At 43.7% G+C, this 24,986-nt stretch overlaps 3 protein-coding genes across 4 annotated transcripts in view; 2 read left to right on the forward strand and 1 right to left on the reverse strand.

Annotated features, from left to right (window-relative positions):
• LOC101760586 (formin-like protein 3) overlaps nt 1–7,560 on the forward strand; it is a 13,681-nt gene extending 6,121 nt beyond the window's left edge. The window contains exons 7-21 of the mRNA XM_004971548.4: nt 8–180; nt 441–564; nt 1,534–1,605; nt 2,197–2,295; nt 2,417–2,458; nt 2,539–2,619; nt 2,714–2,764; nt 2,839–2,920; nt 3,126–3,220; nt 4,748–4,819; nt 4,918–5,034; nt 5,427–5,495; nt 5,570–5,636; nt 6,798–7,067; nt 7,260–7,560. Coding sequence (XP_004971605.1) covers nt 8–180; nt 441–564; nt 1,534–1,605; nt 2,197–2,295; nt 2,417–2,458; nt 2,539–2,619; nt 2,714–2,764; nt 2,839–2,920; nt 3,126–3,220; nt 4,748–4,819; nt 4,918–5,034; nt 5,427–5,495; nt 5,570–5,636; nt 6,798–6,925 — 1,272 coding nt within the window. The 3' untranslated portion in view covers nt 6,926–7,067; nt 7,260–7,560. The remainder of the gene's footprint in view (nt 1–7; nt 181–440; nt 565–1,533; nt 1,606–2,196; nt 2,296–2,416; nt 2,459–2,538; nt 2,620–2,713; nt 2,765–2,838; nt 2,921–3,125; nt 3,221–4,747; nt 4,820–4,917; nt 5,035–5,426; nt 5,496–5,569; nt 5,637–6,797; nt 7,068–7,259) is intronic.
• A 332-nt stretch (nt 7,561–7,892) lies between these two features.
• Nucleotides 7,893–11,418, reverse strand: LOC101768281 (the record flags this gene model as incomplete). The annotated part of the gene is made up of 5 exons (XM_004967946.3): nt 7,893–8,389; nt 8,479–8,550; nt 8,655–8,889; nt 10,783–10,963; nt 11,071–11,418. Coding segments are annotated over 5 exons (996 nt in total), but the record flags the coding sequence as incomplete, so codon positions are not given.
• A 6,815-nt stretch (nt 11,419–18,233) lies between these two features.
• LOC101767335 (homeobox-leucine zipper protein ROC5) lies at nt 18,234–24,834 on the forward strand. 2 transcript variants are annotated; one of them, XM_004967944.4, is made up of 9 exons: nt 18,234–18,750; nt 18,899–19,134; nt 19,252–19,369; nt 19,473–20,192; nt 20,292–20,393; nt 20,504–20,731; nt 22,219–22,396; nt 22,781–23,154; nt 23,923–24,834. In XM_004967944.4, the coding sequence occupies exons 1-9, from the start codon at nt 18,640–18,642 to the stop codon at nt 24,274–24,276; spliced, it is 2,421 nt and encodes an 806-aa protein (XP_004968001.1). In that variant the 5' UTR covers nt 18,234–18,639; the 3' UTR covers nt 24,277–24,834. The 2 variants fall into 2 exon arrangements, with proteins under 2 accessions (XP_004968001.1, XP_004968002.1); XM_004967945.4 differs by having other exon boundaries at nt 18,902–19,134.
• Nucleotides 24,835–24,986: the final 152 nt, after the last annotated feature.

Consider the following 24,986-nt stretch of genomic DNA (forward strand, 5'->3'; position numbering starts at 1 on the left):
TATTATTAGGAGGGGACGAGGCAACACTACTGGATCAACTAAAGGTCGTGGCATTGGATTGGCGCAGCAAAGTAACCCTCCCAAAAAGGCTTCACTTAAGCCTCTGCATTGGGTGAAAGTTACTAGAGCAATGCAAGGAAGTCTCTGGGCTGATGCCCAAAAACAAGGGAATCAGGCTAGGTAGCTGCTATTGACATATTGTAGCATGATTTTCTATTCATAATATGTCCAACTGTTGATTTATTACTGACGAGTTTAAATTTCTCATACCACTAGTTTATTAAGTATGAAATATGTTATTTGTGACTATTACTAGCTAATTCTAGTATGTGCTATTTTTCATCATAAAATCTATCTTTTATTCTGGGCTTGGTAGTTCCTTTTACTTATTTGAGATATGGATCATCTCTTCACTAAAGCTGTGTTGCACCATTTGTCAGGGCTCCTGATATCGATTTATCCGAGCTGGAGAGCTTGTTCTCCACAGCAAGCGTAACCAGCACAAGTGAAAAGGGGGCGACAAAACGTGGTTCAGCTATTAGCAAGCCAGAAATTGTTCACCTGGTATGAAAATTCCCATTTGTCTGTCGTAATGTTTTCTCAAAACTCCTAAAAGTTTAATCATTCTCCCTATCTGTGGGAAATTTGGCTTTATTTAATATATAATGTTTTAAAGTTGTTCCCATGATGCTACTGCGATCAATTGCTTCCTCACACTTATTTTGTAACATTTTCTTTTCTCATTTGATATATTGGAACTTTGGAACTTAGACTGTTTTATTATTCTCAATAAAACTACTGCATGCTATATGATGGCCACTCTTTCATCAGTGAATCTATTTATATTTTTTTTATCTTCACGCTTAGCTGATTAAAATTAGCCCACATGAAGTTTTTAGTTCCATTTGGCAACACGGGTAATAAAATGCTGGATAATTGTTCATTGGTGTTGTATATACGGTACAAGCATGTTGCCTTTGTTGCCCTCTTTATGCACACACTCCAAATGAAGCTTTGAAATTAGTTTCCAGTGTAGTGCATTTATGAAATCTGATTATGTAACTGTGGATCTGTGATATTAAAAAAATACTTTTTGAGTCAAGTTTACACACTTGATTTCATGCGATCCAGAATGTCTCTTTCATGATTGAAGGGAGTGTGTGGGTTATTTAGCCTTTTTTTTGGTTGTTTCACAAACATACATCTTGCACATGGCACAGCCCCCCAAACACAACTGAGTCTTTGACCATTGTTTTATGCTAACATGGATGTTCAAAAACCAAATAAAACTGTGATATTAATTTTGATAGGGGTGTATATACAACTTAGACCATTCATGACATTAATACATGAAGATATTATATGTCAAACTTAATAATTAATTGATTTCATGCTCTCCAAAGTGTTAATTTTGTGGCTGGATGGAGTATATGTGATGATTCCAGTTGTCTGTGATTTTCCTTTCATGTTGGTATGCTCAATAAATATTCACTCAATAGAAAATGGACTAAGTTTTTGTTAGCTTCATTTCAGGTTGACATGCGGCGGGCAAACAATTGCGAGATTATGCTTACAAAAATTAAAATGCCTCTACCTGATATGATTGTGAGTTTACTTTCTGGTTCAACCTGTCTCTACCGATAATAGAGGAGTGGGCACTCCAGTTCCCCTTTGTGACACATTGGCAATTCTTAGTGACTGCTGTTATTCTGTGTACTTGCCACGCTAACCTTATATATCATAATCAATTGATTTCGTTGTATTAAAAAAAATCAGTCACATTGACACTAACTCCCTACAATTATATCATGGTTTCATAGAGCAGACCGTTTTTATTGATGCATGGTAAATTTGTGGGTACCCAAATATGAGTGCCATAAAATATTTAAGAAGTCCATTTTTGGTCCCCTGGGCTATTGCGGAACTCCAATTTTGGCCCTTGGACTTTAAAGCCAGACCTCCGTGACAGTTCAAGGGCCAAAAATGCACTTGTACTATGTGATCATCACGTGCTATAGGCTTATAGCTACTGCTGAACTGTATTAGATTTCATGATGCGTGTTTTTGTTTCTTAGGTAATTTATAACACCTATGAAATTGCTCATCGTTTTATGTTGGCACTTCCATTAAATTCCTGACAGTCTGGTACTTGTTTTTGTACTCCATGTAATTTTCTTTTGTGATTGTGTCTGGCAGAGTGCAATCTTGGCTTTGGATTCTTCTGTTCTTGATAATGACCAAGTGGAAAATCTCATTAAATTTTGCCCTACAAAGGAAGAGATTGAGATGTTAAAGGTAATTCTTTTCACTTGTTTTCTCTTTCATACCTTATGATTTGACTTGCCTTCCTAATCAGTATTTGACATGTTTTTATCTTAAATGGGCTTTCTTTTTTTTTTCTTGTCTCTCGTTTCAGGGTTATAATGGCAACAAAGAAATGCTTGGGAAATGCGAACAGGTAAGTTCAGCATTTTGGCATTTTGGTTTCACATAGTGCCTCCTTTTGTGTAATGACGGAAGCTTTAAACTACACTGTAGTTCTTCCTGGAGCTAATGAAAGTTCCACGTGTGGAGGCCAAGCTAAGAGTTTTTGCTTTTAGAATTACTTTCTCAACACAGGTTTGGTGACCCCTTTCCCCAAGCCAACTTGCTTGGAATATCTTGTATTCTCCATAATTTCGCAGTATGTGATTGAGATAACTCACCTTGGCAGGTAGATGATCTAAGAACTAACCTAACCACCATAAACGACGCAACAAAGGAGGTACGGTGATACCCTGTTAAAAAATTGAGACATGTTTATACCTGCATGCTTGCTCAACGGCTCAACTTATGCAGGTCAAAGAGTCTTTGAAGTTACGGCAGATAATGCAGACCATTCTCACATTAGGAAACGCATTGAATCAAGGGACAGCACGAGGTACCTTAGGAAGGTGCTTCTATGCTTCACCCAAGACTGAATTTGAACCATTCGCCCCTTAGAGGGCTTTAAGAATCGTGTAACTTCATTGAAGGGGTGAAGCATGGAAGCATAGTTCCTGTCAAACAACTGTAGATAAATCATATGCAATGCCTTTTCTCTGACAATTTTGCCCAACGCCCTGATCTGTTGATTGATTAAACAGGATCTGCTGTTGGATTCAGATTAGACAGCCTTCTTAAACTGTCGGATACTCGAGCTAGAAATAATAAGATGACACTGATGCATTATTTATGCAAGGTATTCACTAATCACTGAGATTTGTTATAAATGTACTATATTCGCATGCTATTGATCTTAATTACATATGAAACGATCAAGGTCTGTTCGAAATGTCCAAAGCAGTAGCATGCCCCTAAGGCCCTACCCTCTCTTCTATAATATGGCAGAACACCCAAGATTATACTCCAGTGGGCAGTGACCCCTTTACATGATGTCGTGCTAATTCTGAATCACACTTTGTTAATATTTATCAGCTTCGTTCATCTTTATCCATGAACTTTTTAGTCCCCTAAATAATCACTATTATTAATGCCTTTTGTATATTTTTTCTTTCTTTTCCCTCTTTGTTGGTGGCTCATGTTGGGTTTCAACTCTAGCCTACCCCAACTTGCGGTGGAACTAAAAGGCTTTGTTGTTGTTGTTGTTGTTCGTTGACCTAGGCTAGTCTCAGTGCATTGTATCATGCACATTAAACAAGTGCCACATAGGATTTTTAAATTACATGTCATGAAGAGAAAGAGGAAAGTTACAGCCTAGACATGAAATCCAACTTGTTCAAAACTGAACCATACAGGTGACCTAGAATTCATAGTCACAAACATACGCCTAACAATTAATTATTTTGTGGGACCTAAGAAACAACCTATGATGCTATGCATTGGGGTAGTTGTATCTTCCATAGTTTCATATGACATGGCAGCTTTTGGAGATTGTGACAAGATACGAAGTATTGGGACTAGCGTTGCAGGGTATGTTATATAATTGCTTTTGTTGTAGTCATTGACGCATGCTATACATGGCTAGTATCTGTTTGTTACATGGTAGCGCAGTGCACTCTAAATTTTCTTTAGATTATTAATTAGTTATATCTATTGACAAACACTGATAAGTAAGAGAGCAATGCTAAGATGCTCCAAATACTCCAAAGGTCAGTTGTCACCAGATGTCCATGCTGATATTGCTTAAATGGTAAATGGATTCGCATTGTAACTAATCTTAGCAGTCCAATCAGATTCAGCACCTAATATGTTGACCTTGAGCCATTTTCTTTTGAGAATATCTCCCATGCAAGTTACAGCCCTGGGGAGGTGGTGATCAAAGATTGCTTGTGTGTTTTAAAGGTTTTAGAAAGCTGATGGTAAATGGCTGAAAACCTGACCAAGGTTTGGCTAAAGCTTGCTGGGCAGGTTTATGTCTGAGTCATCATTAGTTATTGTGCACTAGACTGATTTACACTGCTTACAAAATGAGTTAACCTAATTTACTGCAAGTCGTGGTTTTTGGTCAGAAATGTGGGTGGTTCCCAGTAAAGTGGTTGTGTCCGGGTACTGGTCCAGTTCTAGTTTTCCAAACACGGGTGCTTTACATGGGCAACTGGGCAGTTTAAAAAGCAAACCTGATCTTACTTTGCTCTTTGCATGTCAAATTCATTTGGCTGCCTTATGCCTGTTAGTCTGTCATCTTTTTTCCCTTAATTTGCAGTGTTTACGTAATTTAGCTAACTTCTTTCCATTTCTGTTACTTTCCATTTCTGTTACGTGCCAGCTTCTTGCTGAGAAAATGCCTGAACTTCTTGATTTTGACAAAGACCTAATTCATTTGGAAGCAGCTTCTAAGGTATTTCAATTAGCTTATGTTTTGCACTTCTGGATGGATATTGAGCTTTCTACTCATCAAGTATGTTACAGAACAACTGAATTTCTTAATTCCCACAGATCCAACTGAAGCTGCTTGCGGAAGAAATGCAAGCAATAAACAAAGGTCTTGAGAAGGTGGAGCAGGAGTTAGCTGCTTCAGAAAATGATGGTGCAATTTCAATTGGCTTTCGTAAGGTATGAAAGAGTTTATCTCTTCTTTTAGCACTTGCTGGATGCCTGAAATTAAATCAGTTTACATCTATCCATCATGTTAAGATGCTTTAGGGTCAACTCATTTAATGCAAAAACGCCAGACTACTTGTCTCCAGATTGTGCACTCACTAGATTTCCTGTATTTTGCTTACTCATCTTCTTACCCTGCCATCTCAATGCCTCTAGCCTGGTGGATCTCTCCACCACTGGTGAAATATGAGCAGTTGTTTGTGTATTTTTCTGATTTGTAGTTCTATAAGTAGAGCAGTAAAAGTACATGTAAATGTATGTACCAGTGACATACTTGACATGTGCAGTAGGTGAACGATAATGATGATCTTTTACAACTGAACTGAAACTGATGAGTTCTACAGGCATTGAAAAGCTTTCTTGACGCAGCAGAAGCTGAGGTTAGGTCCCTAATTTCCCTGTATGCTGAAGTGGTGAGTCACTGCTATAAAAAGTATTTACCCCATTTTTCTGTTTTTATTATAGATTCTGATAGTTTGTCTTGCAGGGAAGGAATGCTGATTCCCTAGCTCAGTATTTTGGTGAGGATCCTGCACGCTGCCCTTTCGAGCAAGGTATATTTTGGCCTTTCTACTATTTCAACATTTTACTTGTCATTGGCTCATTGGTCATTATTCATGCTATCCTGTCTGAATGTGCAGTGATGGAAGTCGATGCCAATGAAATTTTCTTTGAACTAGAAGATTTAAGCTTAGATTCACCTTTGAGTGATCCTGATTACATCATGTCAAAACATAATTAAGAATCAATGTTGCAATGTTTCAAAAAATCATCACAGAAATCATGTACCCCTCCACTTTTAAATATATCTGCATGTCCTAAATGTCATATACTTAAAATTGGAGGTAGTATGCAGTGCGCACAGTTAAATAAACCTGCAGAAATTCAATCTGAAATTGATCTTTGATGTCGGGATTCAAAAGGCACAAGTGTTTGTCCACATCTGATTAACAGTGCCAGATTAACTGCTTATCTGTTTTGGTTCTTGACATTTACGACAGACTTAAAACTGACTTGTTGCAGCCATACTTAATTTTGTGTATGTAATACACAATCTTTTGATGAATTTTTTAAACATTGCAAAATGATACATTCACTAAATGGGATGCCTGTACCCCTGGATACGAAATCTGAACTAATTAATACTCCCTCTGTTCCAAAATGTAGGTGTTTAGTTTTGTCCTAAGTCAAACTTCTCCAACTTTGACTAAGTTTATAAAAAAATCGATTAATATCTACAATACCAAACGTATGCACTAAAAAGACATTTCATTGTTGATTTAACTATGTTGTAGATGTTGGTGCATTTGTCTATAAACTTGGTCAAATTTAGAGAAGTTTGACTTGGGACAAATTAAAGCGACCTACATTTTGAAACGGAGGAAGTATTATTCTCTCAGCCCCTTTAAGTCTCTGCAGTGATTTTTGTTTTGGCCCAAATGTAACTTTTATTGAAGTTGCTAATATCGACATATGATTAGCTACTTGAACTGGAGGGAATAATATTCCCTTATCCCCTTTAAGTCTCTTGGCTTTGTCGAAACTGTAACTTTTATCGAAGTTGCTAATATCGGCAGTTGTTTAGCTACTTGAGGTGACCTGACTGCTTTGTCCACTAGGAATTGAACTTTGATTGGCAGTAACCTATTTTCTTGCACGGCTGTTTGTAAAGTTCTTATGTTTACCTGACCAGTTATTGCTCATTTTATTTTCAGTGACATCAATTTTGGTTATTTTCGTGAATATGTTCAAAAAATCGCGTGATGAAAATGCTCGAAATGCGGAGGCTGAGAAAAAGAAACTGGAAAAGGAAAAGGAAAAGGCAAGTGTGTCTGCTAAATGAGGCTTGGAATGAGACTAATTGTGGACTATTTTACAAGGACCGGCCGCATAATATGTGGCACTGCAGAACCAGCTTCAAAATATTTTGTATATGAGAGGTGTGGTGTCAGGAATCTCGCTAGCTGGTCGCCATCTGTTAAATGGTAGGCACTTTAACTACATTCCTTACATATCTGTACTTAAGTTTTAGCGATTGCTGTCTGCGTGAATTTCTGGTTTGAGTTTTATAAGAACGCAGTATTTATTAGGTGTTGCCGCATCTTTAATACTGAATTCAAATGTCAATTTATGACATTTCACATACTCATGCTGTCCTTTCTTTTTTTTTTTCTCAGGTTGCCTTTGCGAATGCCAAGATTTTGGAGCTCTCTGTGCGCACGTCCTGTCTTATGGACATCAGATGACTGAACAAACGTACGGACGCCACGGCTGCTGTAATTTTGTATGTAAATATAGCAGTTACTGGGGTATAGCTGTCTTACTTGTACATAAAATAGTCCAAGGCCCCACGCGGGAATGAAGCAAACAACACGAGTGTTATTTTTTTTTTCTTTTTCCCGAGAATAAACACGAGTCTTGTACAGTGTTACTGTATTACCGAGGAACAAACAAATCAGAGGCATTTTAGTTCAAATCCGTTGCGCTTCATGCTTCTACGCAGTGTTATCGATCGTACCTGACCAATGCGCTGCTAAGCATTGCAAGGCATTTTAACTGTTTGCCTCGCTAGAAGCAACCATAGGTCAGGTACGATCCGGTAACTGGGAGGTTTCCGTCAGGAGAAGAGGTCACCTCGTCTTATATATGTTTCGTCGTGCACTTCAATTAACCAACTATGTCCTCAAATAGCCTGTCACAAGTCATAACCCCAGTTTCAGGACTGCATCAGGCCTTTCTTGCGATAGATGCACAAATAATCCCATTGGAGTTGAATAACAGAGCAGCACAGCTTGCTTGCAGTCCAAACAGAGGATGCATGCTCATGTACTGTAAATTCAGAAAAGTGGCAGCCACTTACACGACCAGTATTTCCAGGTGGAGTGGAAGTCAAGCACTTGTTAACAGCATTGCCAGCAAGATGTGGTTACAGCGAATCGCAATTTGGGCCCACACACGATGACAACTAACAGCTAAAGAGAACCTCACAGTGAAATAAGATTACATAACATAACAGGACACCTCACTACCTCAGTTGCATCTGCAAATCAGGGTGCTAACTTTGCACAACACAGGATGGCCACATTTACACCATAAATCAAGCTGCGAGAAAACGCACTGTTTACAACAAACATATATAAGAGCTGGTCATGAGCGTGGTGATGCATGCTGTGCTGCTGCCCTTCTCCTGGTTGTAGGCCCCGGGCTACGAGATGTGTCTGGAGCTCTTGGAATGGAAGCAGCCTTCCTTCTCATTGTTGATCCGGGAGTGCCTGAGGGCATAGATTTATTCCCTGATGTCTTCTGACTGTCAGGAAAACAAGTTTTCGTTGAAGGCATTCTACACTGAATTATAAGGGAAAGTGAAAAGGATTTGGAAATGATTATTTGTCAAACCTCTTTCGTTTGTTAGAGGCTTGTGCTGCAACACTATTGGAGCTTAAAGGACTAGCTGCCCCTTTCTTCTTCCTGCATTCCAGTGATGAATGTAGCAAATGGGGGGAAATATGAGCAATATGACCAGTTGTAGTAGTAAATGACCAAATTCTTAACTGAAATCAGTTTCAAATTACCTGTTCTCAGCGAGAACGGGTGGAAGAAGCTCATCGCCTAGTTCAGCACGGGTTTCACAGCAGTTCTTCCCACCACAACCGAAGTGGGAGCATCTTTTGCATGGGGAAGGGCTCTGAATCCGTTTATCACCAATAATTTTTACCCTTTCAACTGCCGCTGAAGCAACTCCAATAGCTCTTTTGCCCGGTTGGCTACTCAAACTTTGGAAGCCTCCATTCCCTTCATCCAAGCCACCTAAATACAGGACAAGATGAATTTGTCAAAATAAAAAAATATGCAGGTATGACAAGAAAACTACAGGCAGACATTGCAGGATGGGCTTTATCGAAAAAATATTACAGAATGGGCAAAAACCAAATAAAAAAAATGTTCAACATGAATGTGCTTCCACCATGTAGTTTCTTTGCACGAATTTTCCAATCACATTCCGTGCACAGATTTTGCCCTGTACCAATCTGTCACTATGCAATATTTTGGACGCAAACTCTGTTTTGACAGAACATTGCCTTACGGATAGCATATATCAGCAAATGTGGAGCCATTCTCTATTTCTGGATGTCTTGCCAAAATATGGTGTGAGGAGCATATAAATCTAGAGCATCAAGCACAACAGCTTAGGTGCAAATTCTCTTCCATGGCACAAATCTGATTGTTCCAAGGAAATAGGCATTGTAGCTTATTTGCTAGTACACATGCCAGACAGTGAGAACCTTCACCGGTGTTGATCAGGGATATCCTGCTTCAGATGCAGCCCTTCCACCAGATCCCAAACATGAAGATACTCTCTTAGGACTTGGACAGTGAGGGCTATATTGATGTCATTAACTTGAGCCACAGTGCAGTGCTTAAGTGCTCTTTTTGATTCAGATTCCTAAGATTTGTAGCCAAATATGAGATAGTTTTGCCCCATAATTAACAGTCTGTCAAGACTCCAGAACATAGTGGACTTCTCATTTCCAACAATAGACTCAGCTGCAACATTAAACAAGGCCTGAGTGTTTTGTGGAACTTGAATAGGTAAACCAGCCCACAGGCGATCAGCATCAGTTTTCTGCAACCATAATCATCTGAGGTGAAGTGCTCAGCCCAGACTTTCAAGGTTAAGAATACTAAGGCCACCATACTGGATTGAATGCTGAACTCGTTCCCAAGAAACAAGGCAGTTGCCACCATTGGCCTTCACTTGGACCTTCCAAAGAAACCCCCTACACCGCTTGTCCACTGGGGCAAGTCCATTGCAATCACAAGGTAAACAGGAAAAGCAGTGAAGATCACACGTACTGTAATGAGCCGACCAGCACGATTCATGAGGGAAGCTTTCCACCCAGGGAGGATATCAGCAATCTTGTCAACTAGGGGAGTATTCTGCTTTGGTAGGTTTTCTTACTGTCAGAGGAAGGCCCAAATATGAATCGGCATCTTTCAGTGATAAAGTCACAAGTCATTGCTCTAGGCCTTCAGGGACTTTCATATCCTCAAGAGCATGTCTGCCAAAAACAAATACAATCGCCTCGACAGGATTTTCCAACAGATCATAGACACAACTGAGATGGTACAACCTTAATATCCAGATCCAATGGTACCAGAAACCAAAAGGAAAAGGTTGTGGAAATGGAAAAGGTGGAACTTTCCAAAATCTAATGGCTTAGTTGTAAAATAGTGGGAATTCAAACTTTTTTCAACATAATGTGCCCTCTAAGCAGCGACAAGTCGAATTCCGAAAGTGCAACATGACAAATCACAAACTATATTATGCTGTATGTGCTGAATTTCAAAATTCCAATGTTCAGAAAGTAAGAACTACATGAGGAAACAATCATGAAAATACTTCCATACACTGATATGGTTCAAATACTTGTGATGAATACCAAAATAAGCTTAACATATTCCGATTCAAGATACCTAAGCTAGTTACACAAGGTCAATTTTGCAACTTGGGGTGGGGTGGGGTGGGGTGGGGTGGGGGTGGGGGGGGGGGGGCATCAGCAGAAATATCTGCCATCCTACACGCACACATGCTATGAGCATCCGCGACAACAAACACAAACTATCTTGACAAGAAACAAGCTATCTAGACAACCAAAAGTCCAAAACAACTAATAGGGTTATGAAGTGCCTAACTGGTACCGGGTTCAGCCTGCTCGTGAGGGTCGGGACTGTACAGCGAAGCCACAAGCTCCCGCGGGTTGCCCCATACCGGCAGCACGGCTATGTGATCCACGATGGCCGCCTCGTGCGCGTCGCAGAGCGCGTTGATCTCGTCGCACAGCTGTGATGCTTTCTTGAGAAGCTCCGCCTGCACATCGGCCTGCACAGCCACCCGTAATAGAGGAAGGTCACTAAACTCCGAAGCAGGAAAGGCGGAAGAAGCGAAGAAGGCGGAGCAAGCCAGGCAGCCAGCGAGGTGAAGGTTACCTGCGCGATGAGGTCGTCGAGGACGGAAGCCGAGGCGGCGGTGGCGGTGGCGGCGACGGGATGCGGGGAAGCGGGAGGAGATTGGGAAGCCGGTGGCTGGGGAGCGGGGAGCGGGGCGAGGAGCTCGGAGGCGAGGGCCTCCCAGCGGGAGAGCTGGCGGAGGCGCTTGGCGCGGAGGCGGAGGAGCGCGCGGCGGCGGCGGCGCAGGCCGACGATCTCGGGGTCGGGGCCCGTCGCCGCCCCCGCCGCCTGGGTGGAGGAGGGCGCGGCGTCGGGGTAGAGCCCGCTGGGGACCTTGTAGACGAAGCCCTCGTCGTTGCAGATGTCGAACTCCTGCTCCTGCTCCGGCTCCTCGCCTCCGCCGGCGGCGGCGGCGGCGGGCGCGGCCATGGCCTGCGACGGCGCGGGCACGGGAGGGGGCGTGCGGGGAGGAGGAGGAGGAGGAGGAGGAGGGGGCCTCGGCCGAGGGGATCTGGGCATCGGGTGGCGCACGGGCGCGCGGTGGCCGGTGGATTGGGGGATTCGGAATTTCGAATTGGGTTTTGGGAGGTAGGAGCGCGGCTGGCCGAAAATGTGGCGGCCGAAGACCCGTCTGGTCCGCTCGGCTGACGAGCACACGCGCACTCTCGCACAGGCGCACAGCACCAGCTCCAGCTGGGTACTGGGTTCGGGAGTTCGCGTGGGATGCAGGTTTAGAGAGAGTTCCCATCTTGAGCTAAAATTCACATAAATATTTAAAGATTAATTACAAAGATTAAATATAAGTTAATTATAAAATTAATTATACAGATGGAGGATAATTCACGATACGAATCTATTGAGCCTAATTAATCCATCATTAGTATATATTTACTGTAGCATCACATTGTCAAAATATGAACTAATTAAGCTTAATAGATTCGTCTCGCGAATTAGCCTCCATCTATGCAATTGGTTTTATAATTAGTCTATATTTAGTACTTCTAATCAGCCTTCTTTATTCTTCGTAACCAAACGAGACCTTACCTTTGTTCATCGTAGAAGAAAAAAAAAAGTTCTATTAACATGCCTTATCCAGCGTAGCTAATCAGATTGGTTCCGTCTACGCTTTCCGCGAAGAAAATGTTTTGGGTTTGAACCAACTCCCAAGGTTAGATTGACTGGACCTACGAGAACATATCCGGTGCTGCCGTCCTACCAAACACGGTAGCACGGTTCTCCTGTCTGTTCGTTGAAAACAACTTGCTCAATTAGAAAAAGAAGCAGGCATGTTGCATTTTCATTTTCCGGCTTGCATTGAGCATACTCTGTTTCTAAGTTTTAATTAAAGATATCTCTTCTTTGAGGAAAAAACTGTGAGCTAAAAAGGAGGTAAATTACCTCTTCTTTCCCGTGGACGTGTTTTCCCACTTTAATTTCTCAGGGGACCCCAAAAGCTGTGAGCTAACGAGTAACGAGGTAATTACCAATGGGCTGCTCCGCCATCTTCATCATGACTTAACGGATGCAATAAATGCTGAAAAATTAAGCATTTCTTGGCGAGCTATAATGAATAATCAGATTTATCTCTTGCATGCTCGTCCTCGTCGACACGCATTGTATCGGCTTGGTCCTCGTTAGCTGGGCTGGTTTAAGAAGCCCACAGATGACTAGGAGGCTAGTATATGGGCCTGGAGTAAGCCGTCAAGATTCTGGCGAACCTTCTTGGGCCTTTTCTCTTAAACGGGCCGTAGTTCTAGGCCTGAAGATCAGAAGACATCAAAGGAGAGATCATCAGACTGATCAGAAGACCTTCTTGGGCTTCTTACCAGCCAAGCTCCATGCCCCTGATCTTATCTTACTGCGTGCTTATCCACGACTGGAGATCAAACTGTAAACGTCTCTCAGGCCTTACTGCAGAGATGAACATCCACAGTTCACACCGGAAGAATAAAATGTCTAAAATTAACAGCCCTAAAGTAAACGGATGCAATGAAGACCAACACAACCAATTTCCGCGGAAGTTGACAGTTAAAATCGTTGCACAACTTTTTATCACGCCAGTCCAAGGGATCTTTAAGTCTTATCGTTATCCATGTCTACACTCTCCAGTCCGATAGTCTCCCCGTTCCCAATGATTCGTCGAGCTTGTCGATGCGTCGGCAGCTTGCGCTCGTTCGCATCCAGACCCATACCTGCTGACAAAAACACACGTCGCTCTCCTGTTGAATCGTGCCTTCCTTTCTCGCGTAACTGGAAATGTGATGCAAACCAGCATCCCTGTACACATTTGATGGGCTATGAAAAATCAATATTCTTTGAACAGTTGTAGTGTCAGTTCACTAGTTCGATCAGGCTGGGAAAGGTCCATGCAAAAACCATTATTATTTCTCCCAGCAAGATGGAACTACTAAAGTACCAAAAAGGGACTTTAATGTATGAACACAGGCGCACTCCATTTCATTTTCGACCATTGTTTTGGGGGTATGCACATTAATTGTGTGCTCCAATACATGGCAAGGTTGATCCACTTGATCAAGACTGTACAAGGACGAGGAGGATTTTAAATCCACTCCCAAGTTGGGCCATTGGTTCCAGCCAAAAAAAAAAAGTCATGCAATTGAACAGTAACTTTTTTGAACCTGCCTGACACAAGCTAATACTAGCTAGCCAGGTAATGGATTAGCTGGATGGATCCAAATAGGGTTTTTGTCTTCCTGTTACCATGTGTAATCGTTGTTTGCAAAATTTAAACACCCCATCCTAGGATCCATGTCCCTCCAACCAAAGACATTATTACATTCCTCATGGCAGTAGATCATACTCTTGTGGTGCCCAGTAACCAGCTAACAGTGATGATATTACTCCCATTAAATGTACAGTTTGATAAACAAGTTGATGTTGTTACTTACATTGAATGCGTGTACGTACTACAGCAGTAATGAAAAAGTGGTGTAATTTGACTTTTGATGGATACACTAAGATAAAAAGTGGTGTATTTATTTAGGAAAAAGGTACTCAAAATGCTAGAATTTATTGCCAAAAATATTCATGAATCTTAAAACAATTTACAATATCATACATCTTGATTCACGAATCAAGAATGTAAATGTGTTATGATGAAAAAAACATCTTAATGAACATAACCTGCCATGTGCCCATAATACACTCTAATCACAAATATAAACCATTTCCTACATTGACACGCACTATAAGCTATAACTTTAATAATCAATATCTAAAAATTATATTATTTTAAATAGAAGATGTTGTACGTTATGATATTACATTTCATGATGAGTATTATGTTATCAAATTTCGATTCTTTAGCTGTTGACGGCAGTCCAAACTTAAAAGTTGATTTGATGACGCAAACCTAAAACTAACTAGATTTGTGATTAAAGTGAGTATAATGATCTAGCCTTTTTCTACAAGTAACTAGTATCTATCCCCTAGACCCGTACCAACGAAACTTTACCATCCAACCAGGTTGTAAATTATTTTAAAATTTTAAAGAAAGATTTTTGTATAGAATGCATCATATTAGAGTTGGGACTTAGCTATGTCATGCTAGTACAGTCCGGCCCTCTTGTGTCTTGTGTTGCTTTAGTCGGCATAGTGCCCTATTCATGTTGTGCCGTCTCTAGACCAAACACGACCCATGGCACAATTTAAGTCATGATAGTCTGAGACTAACCCTAATAAAATGTAATTTTATCTTATCCCGAATCAAGATTTCTCCAGATAAGTCGTGCATTGATGTATAGAATACGCCCTAGGATGAATTCTGTTGATGGATTAGTTAACACCAAGTTGAATGACATATTGACAACATGCGACTGTAGTGCGGTGCAGAGTCATCTACATATCATCCTTTGTGCCTAGAAATTAATTTGTTTGCATTTTGTTCCTCAAATTTAGATACAAGGTAAACTATCAATATCTTTAAGAAGGATATTATTTTTAAAAATAAATGTTTTATATTATGATATTACGCCCTTTTCACATGAGTACATTGCAAAACTAATTGGAATTTTGCTATCAAAACTTAAAAACTTTACTTGGGATAAACCTAAACTAGTTTTGCTATCAAAAGGAGTAGATGATTGTGTCTTTTGCTATAACCAACTAGTATTTATCTAAAATCAATGCAACCGAGTTAGTCTTTCTTTTTTTTGAACGCAAAATGTACCATTGTAGTCTTGTGTCTCGTGCCATATCATAGTGTTTTAGTAGGCACACTGCTTTCAATTTCATCATGTTGTGCCGTGGCAACGGCCCATGGCACACCCTTTTCATCGTGACATGCTAGTCCAAGGTACAACCTTAATAAGATGTAATCTATTTTGTAATCGATCCCGATTTCTCCACACAAGTCGTACAATTTGTAGCACGGAGAGGAAAATAAACACAAGGGAAGGATAAAAGATGAAAAGAATGCATCATGCCATGCCGCATAACTTGTCGAGATCCTACGCATGACACACTAATGTGTTCGTGCTACGCCTGCTTTGGAGCATGCAAAAAAGTTGTGTGATGAGTAAGGTTATCAAGATCCCGATTCGTCTCCTAGTGTCTTACGGTACTATGAGATCCTACCAACCAAAAAATTGAGACATATCCCACCTTGTATATTAAATTTTATAATATTTTGAATCTACGTCAAGGTTCCATATGATCCTACATGAAATTTCATAATGTCCACTACATAATAATTGCTATACATGATTCATCACTGTGATAAAAAATATTATTTAAGTTCAAGTACACTGGAAAATGGACAATTAAAATTGATCAAAATTAATATTGTAGGCTTAAATCTATATAATATGTTATCAATCTTATATAAATGTATAAATGTTTTAGAATCTGATAGGATCCTAATACTACAATCTGATTCTACAATACGATATTGTCATGGAAAAAAAAGATCCTACATAGGATCCCAATCCTAACAAACTTGGCGATTAAAATTGATCAAAATTAATGATGTAGGCTTCAATCTATATGATATATTATCAATCTTATATAAATGTATACTTTTTTTAGAATCTGATAGGATCCCGATACTAATTCTACGATATGATATTTTCATGGAGAAAATATCCTACATAGGATCCCGATCCTAAGAAACTTAGCGATTAAAATTTATCAAAATTAATGTTGTAGGCTTCAATCTCTATAATATATTATAAACCTTTATATAAATGTATAATTTTTTTAGAATACGATAGGATCCTAATACTAATTCTACGATACGATATTGTCATGGAAAAAATATCCTACATAGGATCCTGATCATAACAAACTTGGCGATTAAAATTGATGATGTAGGCTTCAATCTATACAATATATTATCAATCTTATATAAATGTATAACTTTTTTAGAATCTGATAGGATCTCGATACTAATTCTACAATACGATATTGTCATGAAAAAAATATCCTACATAGGATCCCGATCCTAACAAACTTAGCGATTAAAATTTATCAAAATTAATGTTGTAGGCTTCAATCTATATAATATATATAAATCTTATATAAATGTATAATTTTTTTAGAATCTGATAGGATCCTAATACTAATTCTATGATACGATATTGTCATGGAAAAAATATCCTACATAGGATCCCGATCCTAGCAAACTTGGCGATTAAAATCGATCAAAATTAATGTTGTAGGCTTCAATCTATATAATATATTGTCAATATATAGATATATAAATTTTGCAGAATCCAATAGGATCTTGATACTATTACGATGTTGTCATGGAAAAAAAAAAGATCCTACATTGGATCCCGATCCTAATAACCTTGTATAGAAATAGCACAGCCCAAGTATTGTTGTACGGTTCATATTCACATAAGTGAAGGGGACAACCAGGACACATCTACCCGCACCATTCAACATGTTTGTAAAGTTGCAAAACTTGGGACTAGCTGGATGGCTACGGTTGCTTCTTCAAACAGAACAGATATGGTAAGCATAGCCTAATTAAGGGATGAAATTCTGTTGACGGCAAAGCATCAATGTTTGCATGGCATACCTGCGGCTGTCACGGTGCGGCGCAGAGTCATCTACTACATTTTATCTCTGGGTAGAAATTAATTCGTGCCTTTTGCAATTTATTCCACATTTTATTATTCCCAACTGTCTACACAATGCCTCTTTTACGTAGCTACGAGCAAATATTATCCTTTTTTGACATACCATTGCTAAACATGTATCGGTTCAAGTTGCATACCGAGACGTACGTGTCGAAAATCTTTTTGGTTTTCGAGAGGGAACAAAACACGTTTTCACGTTAACGTGCCTTCGCAAAAATCCGCATGGCAGCGGAGAAGAAGTGCGCGCTGAAGTCTAAGACCAATCCCGTGCCGTGCCGTTCTGGACGCGGCGTGCTACAGGCGACGACAGACACTCGTGTCATACGTACGTGGTGCTCAACCAGTCAACCACGAGAAGCGGTAACGGGCAGTCAGACTCTGGCTCGTGGTGCACCTTGGCATCACCGTCACCTTGCGGCCCCTTGACCACGGAGGATAGGAGAGGAGTAGAGGACGGGCCAGCCAGCCCGATCGCATTAAGAGCTCTCCGAAAACGGTCGCGGTGTGGCGCACTGGCACACAGCACAAGAGGGAGGAGGGAGGCCATTTAATTAGCCGAGCTGGTGGTCGCCGCGCGGGCCGTGCCGGGCGGACGGACGGACCCGACCGAGCGAGCGGGGGCGCCGGTCCAGCCAGCCGAGACGTACCCGCCACCAAACCGCGAGCCGCCATTGAAGCGCCTCAATATTCGTGTGATCGCGCGTCCTCCGCCGCCCCACCGTCGGATCCGACTGGGCCCCGCCCCGCCCGGCTCCAGCTCGCAGCATTCATTCACTGGGTCAGCGGCCCCAACGGCCCGCCCTGGCGTGTCCGCTTCCCCGGAGCCGGAAGGCATTGAATCGCCCACCCCCGCGGACCCACCCCCTCCCCCGTCCGATCCAGATCACACGGCCCCCACCCCCTCCCCGACCCGTGCCTCCCCCCCCTCCCATCCCCTCCAGCGCAGCGCAGCGCGACGCAACGCAACAAAACAAGCGGCCCTGGCCTTTGACTGCGCTGCCTGCGCCCATCAGGGAGGGGAGCGTCAGCGTCGTCGTCGTCTCTCCTCTCCTCCAACCCCAAGCCTTTTTCACGCGTCCACACGACGGGACGGGACTCGGCTCTTCGTCTAGAGAAGCCAGGCCCCGCGCGTCGCGTCTCCTCCACTTGCTATTTTGACCCCCACCCCTCCCGTTCCTCCACAAATCAAATCCGCCCCGCTGCTCGCTATCCCTAGCTCTCCCCCTCTCCCTCTTCCTGACTCCCTCCCTGCCTGCCTACCCCCGCCGCGGAGGGTTTGGGCTTTTGGCGGAGGCGCGGAGGGGAGCGAGCTCGACTCGATCGATCTCACGCGCCGGGCACGAGGACGGGCGGGGCGAGAGCCGACAGCCGAGCCTTCTTCTCTTCTCGCTGCATCCTGATGCGAGGGTAGTAGGAGTCGGTGCGCGGATCCGGTCCTAGCGCTCTCGGGAGGCTGCTGCCTGCTTGTCTCTCCTACGAGCGTGGGGGGAGGCGCGGCGGCGGCATGAGCTTCGGGAGCCTGTTCGACGGCGGGGCGGGCGGTGGCGGATGCGGCGGGATGCAGTTCCCGTTCTCCGGCGGCTTCTCGTCCTCGCCGGCGCTCTCCCTCGGCCTGGTACGTGCGCGTGCCTCTGCCTGCCGTGCCCGTCCGACTTCCAACACGACCGGCCGCGCATGTTTCGCGACGCGCTGTTTGCTGCGAGTGATTCGCTATTCATTTTATTTTCTGTCTGAAGTGAAATGCGGTGCTATCTCTCGTCTAGCAGGACAACGCCGGTGGCGGCGGCGGCATGGGCGGCGGGCGTGCGCTCCCCGGTGGCGCGGGCGACGGGTCGGCGAGGGACGCGGACGCGGAGAACGACAGCCGCTCCGGGAGCGACCACCTCGACGCCATGTCCGGCGGTGGCGAGGACGAGGACGACGCCGAGCCAGGCAACCCGCGCAAGCGCAAGAAGCGATACCACCGCCACACGCCGCAGCAGATCCAGGAGCTCGAGGCGTAAGACCCGGAACCCACCCCCTCCTGCCATTCGCGTCATCCTCCTTGCAGCCTTTTTCCCTCTCCTTGTCATCTAATGCATGGATTCTCGCCCCGTGTTGCGTTGCGTTTGCGTAGGCTCTTCAAGGAGTGCCCTCACCCGGACGAGAAGCAGCGCGGCGAGCTCAGCAGGAGGCTCGGCCTCGACCCGCGCCAGGTCAAGTTCTGGTTCCAGAACCGCCGCACGCAGATGAAGGTATTTTTCGTGTCGTGCCGATTTTTTTCTACCTCCCTGATTTCAGCCCGTTGCTTCTTTCGGTTCCTAACATGGTTCCCGTCCCGTGATTTCGCCTGCCAAGACGCAACTGGAGCGGCACGAGAACGCGCTGCTCAAGCAAGAGAACGACAAGCTGCGCGCCGAGAACATGACGATCCGGGAGGCCATGCGCACCCCGATGTGCGGCAGCTGCGGGAGCCCCGCCATGCTTGGGGAGGTGTCCCTGGAGGAGCAGCACCTGTGCATCGAGAATGCGCGGCTCAAGGACGAGCTCAACCGCGTCTACGCCCTCGCCACCAAGTTCCTCGGCAAGCCCATGGCCATGCTCTCGGGACCTATGCTGCAGCCACACCTGTCGTCCCTGCCCATGCCGAGCTCGTCACTCGAGCTGGCAGTCGGTGGCTTCCGTGGCCTAGGGTCTATCCCCTCCGCCACGATGCCTGGTTCCATGAGCGAGTTTGCTGGGGGTGTGTCCAGCCCGTTGGGCACTGTGATCACACCAGCACGGGCAACCGGATCTGCCCCACCGTCTATGGTGGGCATTGACAGGTCCATGTTGTTGGAGCTTGCGATCAGTGCGATGGATGAACTAGTCAAGCTGGCACAGATTGATGAGCCTTTGTGGCTTCCGAGCCTCAATGGTTCTCCCAACAAGGAGATGCTGAACTTTGAGGAGTATGCCCAATCCTTCCTACCCTGCATCGGCGTCAAGCCTGTGGGGTATGTGTCCGAGGCCTCTAGGGAGTCTGGCCTTGTCATCATCGACGACAGCGTTGCCCTTGTTGAGACTCTTATGGATGAGGTTCGTGCTCATGTTTGCCATTTCTGTTCATACCATTGTTCTTTTGTATTATGATGAATTGTGCTGATGTTGCATGCTGCTCTCTCATCCATGTTTCAGAGACGGTGGTCCGACATGTTCTCATGCATGATTGCTAAGGCCACAATCCTAGAGGAGGTGACCTCCGGCATTGCAGGAAGTAGAAATGGTGCGCTGCTGCTGGTGAGTGCCTAACAGTTCTCCGGGCTTGATCATATGCTCACATATATTATTGTGCCCACGAGTGTCTTCCAAATAGCTAACTTCAGTTTGCTTTTGCTTTTGTGCGACAGATGAAGGCTGAGCTACAGGTGCTCTCACCTTTAGTCCCCATCAGGGAGGTCACATTTCTCAGGTTTTGCAAGCAGCTGGCTGAGGGTGCATGGGCAGTAGTAGATGTGTCTATTGATGGATTGGTGAGAGATCAGAACTCTGCAACAATATCCAACGCTGGAAATGTAAGGTGCAGGCGGTTACCTTCTGGCTGTGTGATGCAAGACACTCCCAATGGCTACTGCAAGGTACTAACATCCAAACGCCATTTACTTCTTTTCTGTCTGTAGCGTTCGAGCATATCGAGGATGGGTAGTGTAAAATGGGACTCTTTGGACCACCATTCTTCACAGAAGTGTTGGGCTAATGAAGCTAACATGACTGTTACTCTGTAAAGTTTTTGAACTTTTACATCAAGTAACTGGTCAGAGCTTACCCCTGAGCTTAGAATGAGTGTTGGGCTCTTTGGACCACCATTCTTCACAGAAGTGTTGGGCTAATGAAACTAACGTGATTGTTACTCTGTAAAGTTTCTGAACTTTTACATCAAGTAACTGGTCAGAGCTTACCCCTGTTAGAACTAACCATGAGTTGTTCCACTTCTTCTCCACTACCTCCACACCGCCCTCACTCTCAGAGCATGGGACTACGTACGACGTTTCTTTTTTAGCACTGTATTAATTTAATGGCCTGATTTGGTGATGCCCATGCAGCATAGTGTTCACAAGTCAAGGCCTAATAATTTAATTAGGGTCATGAGCCCACAACCCAAATAAATAAACTGCTTGGTCAACGAGGAGGGGTGCTAAACAAGTTGTTTAGAAATAATCAAGTGTTTTGTGGATCCAACACTATTCCCCAAGCATGTTTCCTTCTGGTTGTTTAGTCACAGCACCGGCTTTTTTAGGGGATTAGATGCTTCCACCCCTCGGTTGGAGCACCTTGGGTAACTTCTTGTCCGCAATTTAATCAATCTGTCCCTGCTTGTATGTTGAAATTTGGACCACTGGCTCATGTATCGGGGTTAAAAGATGTCAATACTTGTCCTCGAGTTTTTCACAAGTCTTGACATGATCTTGATCTGGGCCACTGATGTGGAATTAAATATATGCTATAAACTATTTTGCTGAATACTGGAGAGTTCTGGGGAAAATAAATGTGCTGAAGAAAAGAGGTTTTGTGACTTTGGAGGTGTTTGAAGCGATATTGCCTAATCCAAGAACTTTGGGGGGGAAAAATAAATTAAACTATTCTTTTGGCACCTTAGTTGCATATTTCTTATGATGTGGGCTATTTGAAGAGCTCAACAGGAGATCTCTTGGTCTGTTTGTATTGTAATTTGAAAGCTGGGAGTTGGGGCATGTCATAAGGGCATAGTACAAATGCTTGTCAGAATGATGCTAATTTTTTATCTAATCCATGTGCTAAGAAATCTTGGTTTATATTATCACTTTGTGATATGCTCTTATCTAGATCAAGGTGCCATATATGATCTCATTATTTGATTCATTCATGTGGTTTCACATCTCGAGACTGCTTAACAATCAAACAACCCTCCTTTTTTCCCTTAAGTTTTTACCCTTGACCCACAGGGAAAAAAAAATCACAAGGTACAAAGAGGACTGCTCTCTCTACTGTGTAGCCACAGAAGTGCTGTATTGTTCTGCAGAGCCCCCTTGTGGACAATTGCATGTGGGCGTGCATTTATGGACTAACGGATGCATTTACCCTGTAGGTCACATGGGTCGAGCATACGGAATACGATGAGGCATCAGTACACCAGCTCTATAGACCACTTCTCCGGTCCGGGCTTGCCTTTGGAGCCAGGCGGTGGCTTGCGATGCTGCAGCGTCAGTGTGAATGCCTGGCCATACTCATGTCTCCTGATACAGTTTCAGCAAATGACTCGTCAGGTACAGAAAAGTTTGAACCTTTTCTTGCTATTTTCCATGTACACCCTGTAAAGGACTGTGTGTGCATATAGAGTAACATGTGCTAGTTCAATAACTGCATTGCTCATATATTAAAAAAAAAGAACTGCATTGCTCATGCATGAATCATTTCTGTTGATGTCAAAAGAAGGCAGCCAAAAGATACTAAGCATTTTCACCAAAGTTAAAAATGTTATATTGGTCTGCATATAGGTGCTAGCTTTAACTTCGGAGCATGCATGACTTCTGAGATGATAATAATGTGTGGGTAAAAAATGGCATATGGGTCAGCATATAGGTGCTATTTTTAACTTTGGAGCATGCATGACTTCTGAGATATGATAATAATGCGCCGCTCCCATGCAGTTATAACACAAGAGGGGAAGCGAAGCATGCTGAAGCTGGCACGGCGGATGACGGAAAACTTCTGTGCTGGGGTCAGCGCGTCATCTGCACGTGAATGGAGCAAGCTGGATGGTGCGACAGGAAGCATAGGGGAGGATGTGCGCGTCATGGCACGGAAGAGTGTGGATGAGCCCGGGGAGCCACCGGGCGTGGTGCTGAGTGCTGCTACATCAGTGTGGGTGCCCGTGGCTCCGGAGAAGCTGTTCAACTTCCTCCGTGACGAGCAGCTGCGTGCAGAGTGGGATATCCTCAGCAACGGAGGCCCAATGCAGGAGATGGCTAACATTGCCAAGGGTCAAGAGCACGGGAACTCAGTGTCACTCCTCAGGGCCAGTGTGAGTATTGTTTGCTTATAACTACCGTTTTGCTCCTTTACATTGATTGTTTGTTCCAAACGGCATGTCTAGGCATGGTACCACAGCTTACATCACTTAAAAGTTATGCTGGTTGATGAAATCACAAGTAATTTATGGGAACTCACATAGAATAACGCTTTCAGGGTCTTTAGAGTTAGTAGTATCTAATAAGTGATTTATATTGTAAAACGATAAGGACATTGAGAAAACTACAAGAAAAAAGTCTGGCAGCTTTCTATCAGATACTGCTGGGAGATGAAAAAAAGGCCGTGACTATTGTCCAAAAGCTAAAGCCTACTAGCGTGAGAACTGAGAAGCACCTAACTTTTCACAAGTTCAGTGGAAAAGGACAAACTGGGACCAGGCAGGGTAGGAAGGGCAGATCTGCTTGGAAAGGTGTCAGGTTGACAACTTTGTACTACTGTTTCGTACGTACAAATTGTTAGGATTCAAAACAATTGCTGGTCCAGATCTAGTGAACAGTTTTATTTTCCTTTTCTCATTGGCATGATTCTTTGGATTGTGTGAATGAATATATTTTGTCATGGGAAACCACTAGCCCATGCCCCAGCAGCCCAGCCCCATGCTATCAGCTTTGAATGTTTGCGCGTCAAGCATTAACTATTGGCATTTCTCATTAATCACACAGTAGCCGAGTAGCCTCACACTATTTCAACTTTTTTTTCTGTACGGGCATCCTGAAGGTTTGCCAAAAGTTTCTCATGCTTTATGCCTTTCTTACCACAGGCCATGAGTGCCAACCAGAGCAGCATGTTGATCCTCCAGGAGACCTGCACTGATGCATCAGGCTCCATGGTTGTGTATGCTCCTGTGGACATCCCGGCAATGCAGCTCGTCATGAACGGCGGGGATTCCACCTATGTTGCTCTGCTGCCGTCTGGGTTTGCCATCCTGCCTGATGGTCCCAGCACCGGTGCTGAGCACAAGACTGGTGGCTCATTGCTCACCGTCGCCTTCCAGATCCTCGTCAACAGCCAGCCGACCGCCAAGCTCACTGTGGAATCAGTAGAGACTGTGAACAACCTCATCTCCTGCACAATCAAGAAGATCAAGACGGCGCTGCAGTGGGATTCCGCCTGAGCGCCACAGTGGACATCGCCGAAAGGGGATGGCTGTCGACGAGGAGCCCGAGTCAAGAACGAACCGCGCGCTGGAAAGAAACCTTTGCTGGGTGATAAGGATCCAGCTTCGGCAGGTCCTTAGCACAAAGCAATGGTGGTGGTTCGGGCATTGACTCGGCCTCTACAGTCTGCTGTCCTTCCTGGCAGCCGGTGGTTGGATACAATGCCATGCATACTGGACAATGGTAGATGGCTAATCTTATGCTTCGGTCCCCATCGTTTCAGGGAATCAAACATTGAGAGTTTTTCAGCTGGCTCTTCGTTAGTTATAATACACTGTCCATTCTCTGTTGTGAGGTGAGCTATGTCATCTGTAAACCTTCGAGCTCAGAAATATTGGTTGCTGTCGTCCATAGGTTATGGTAGAACAAGTGTAGCTAGGCATCAAACTGCCAGCCAATAATAATGTCTGGAGTAGAGGGTTTATCTAGAAATGCTTATTTAACTATATATCAGTTGAAATGTATGCTGCGATACATGTAGATTACATTGCTTCGATTGATTTTTTTTTTTGGTATTGTGGTGTCGCCCTTTGGTCAAATCATGAAGTTTGGAGACCATCTGTTTAGGGTCAATTTGTGGAAGATTGAGACTCTTCAAAAAATTGTACACGAGGAAGGGTAGTCCTGCATTTGTAGACACTATGCCAGTAGATGGCAGCTCTGCGTT

The sequence above is a fragment of the Setaria italica genome, chromosome V (genome assembly GCF_000263155.2).
Source record: "Setaria italica strain Yugu1 chromosome V, Setaria_italica_v2.0, whole genome shotgun sequence".
Lineage (NCBI taxonomy): Eukaryota > Viridiplantae > Streptophyta > Magnoliopsida > Poales > Poaceae > Setaria > Setaria italica.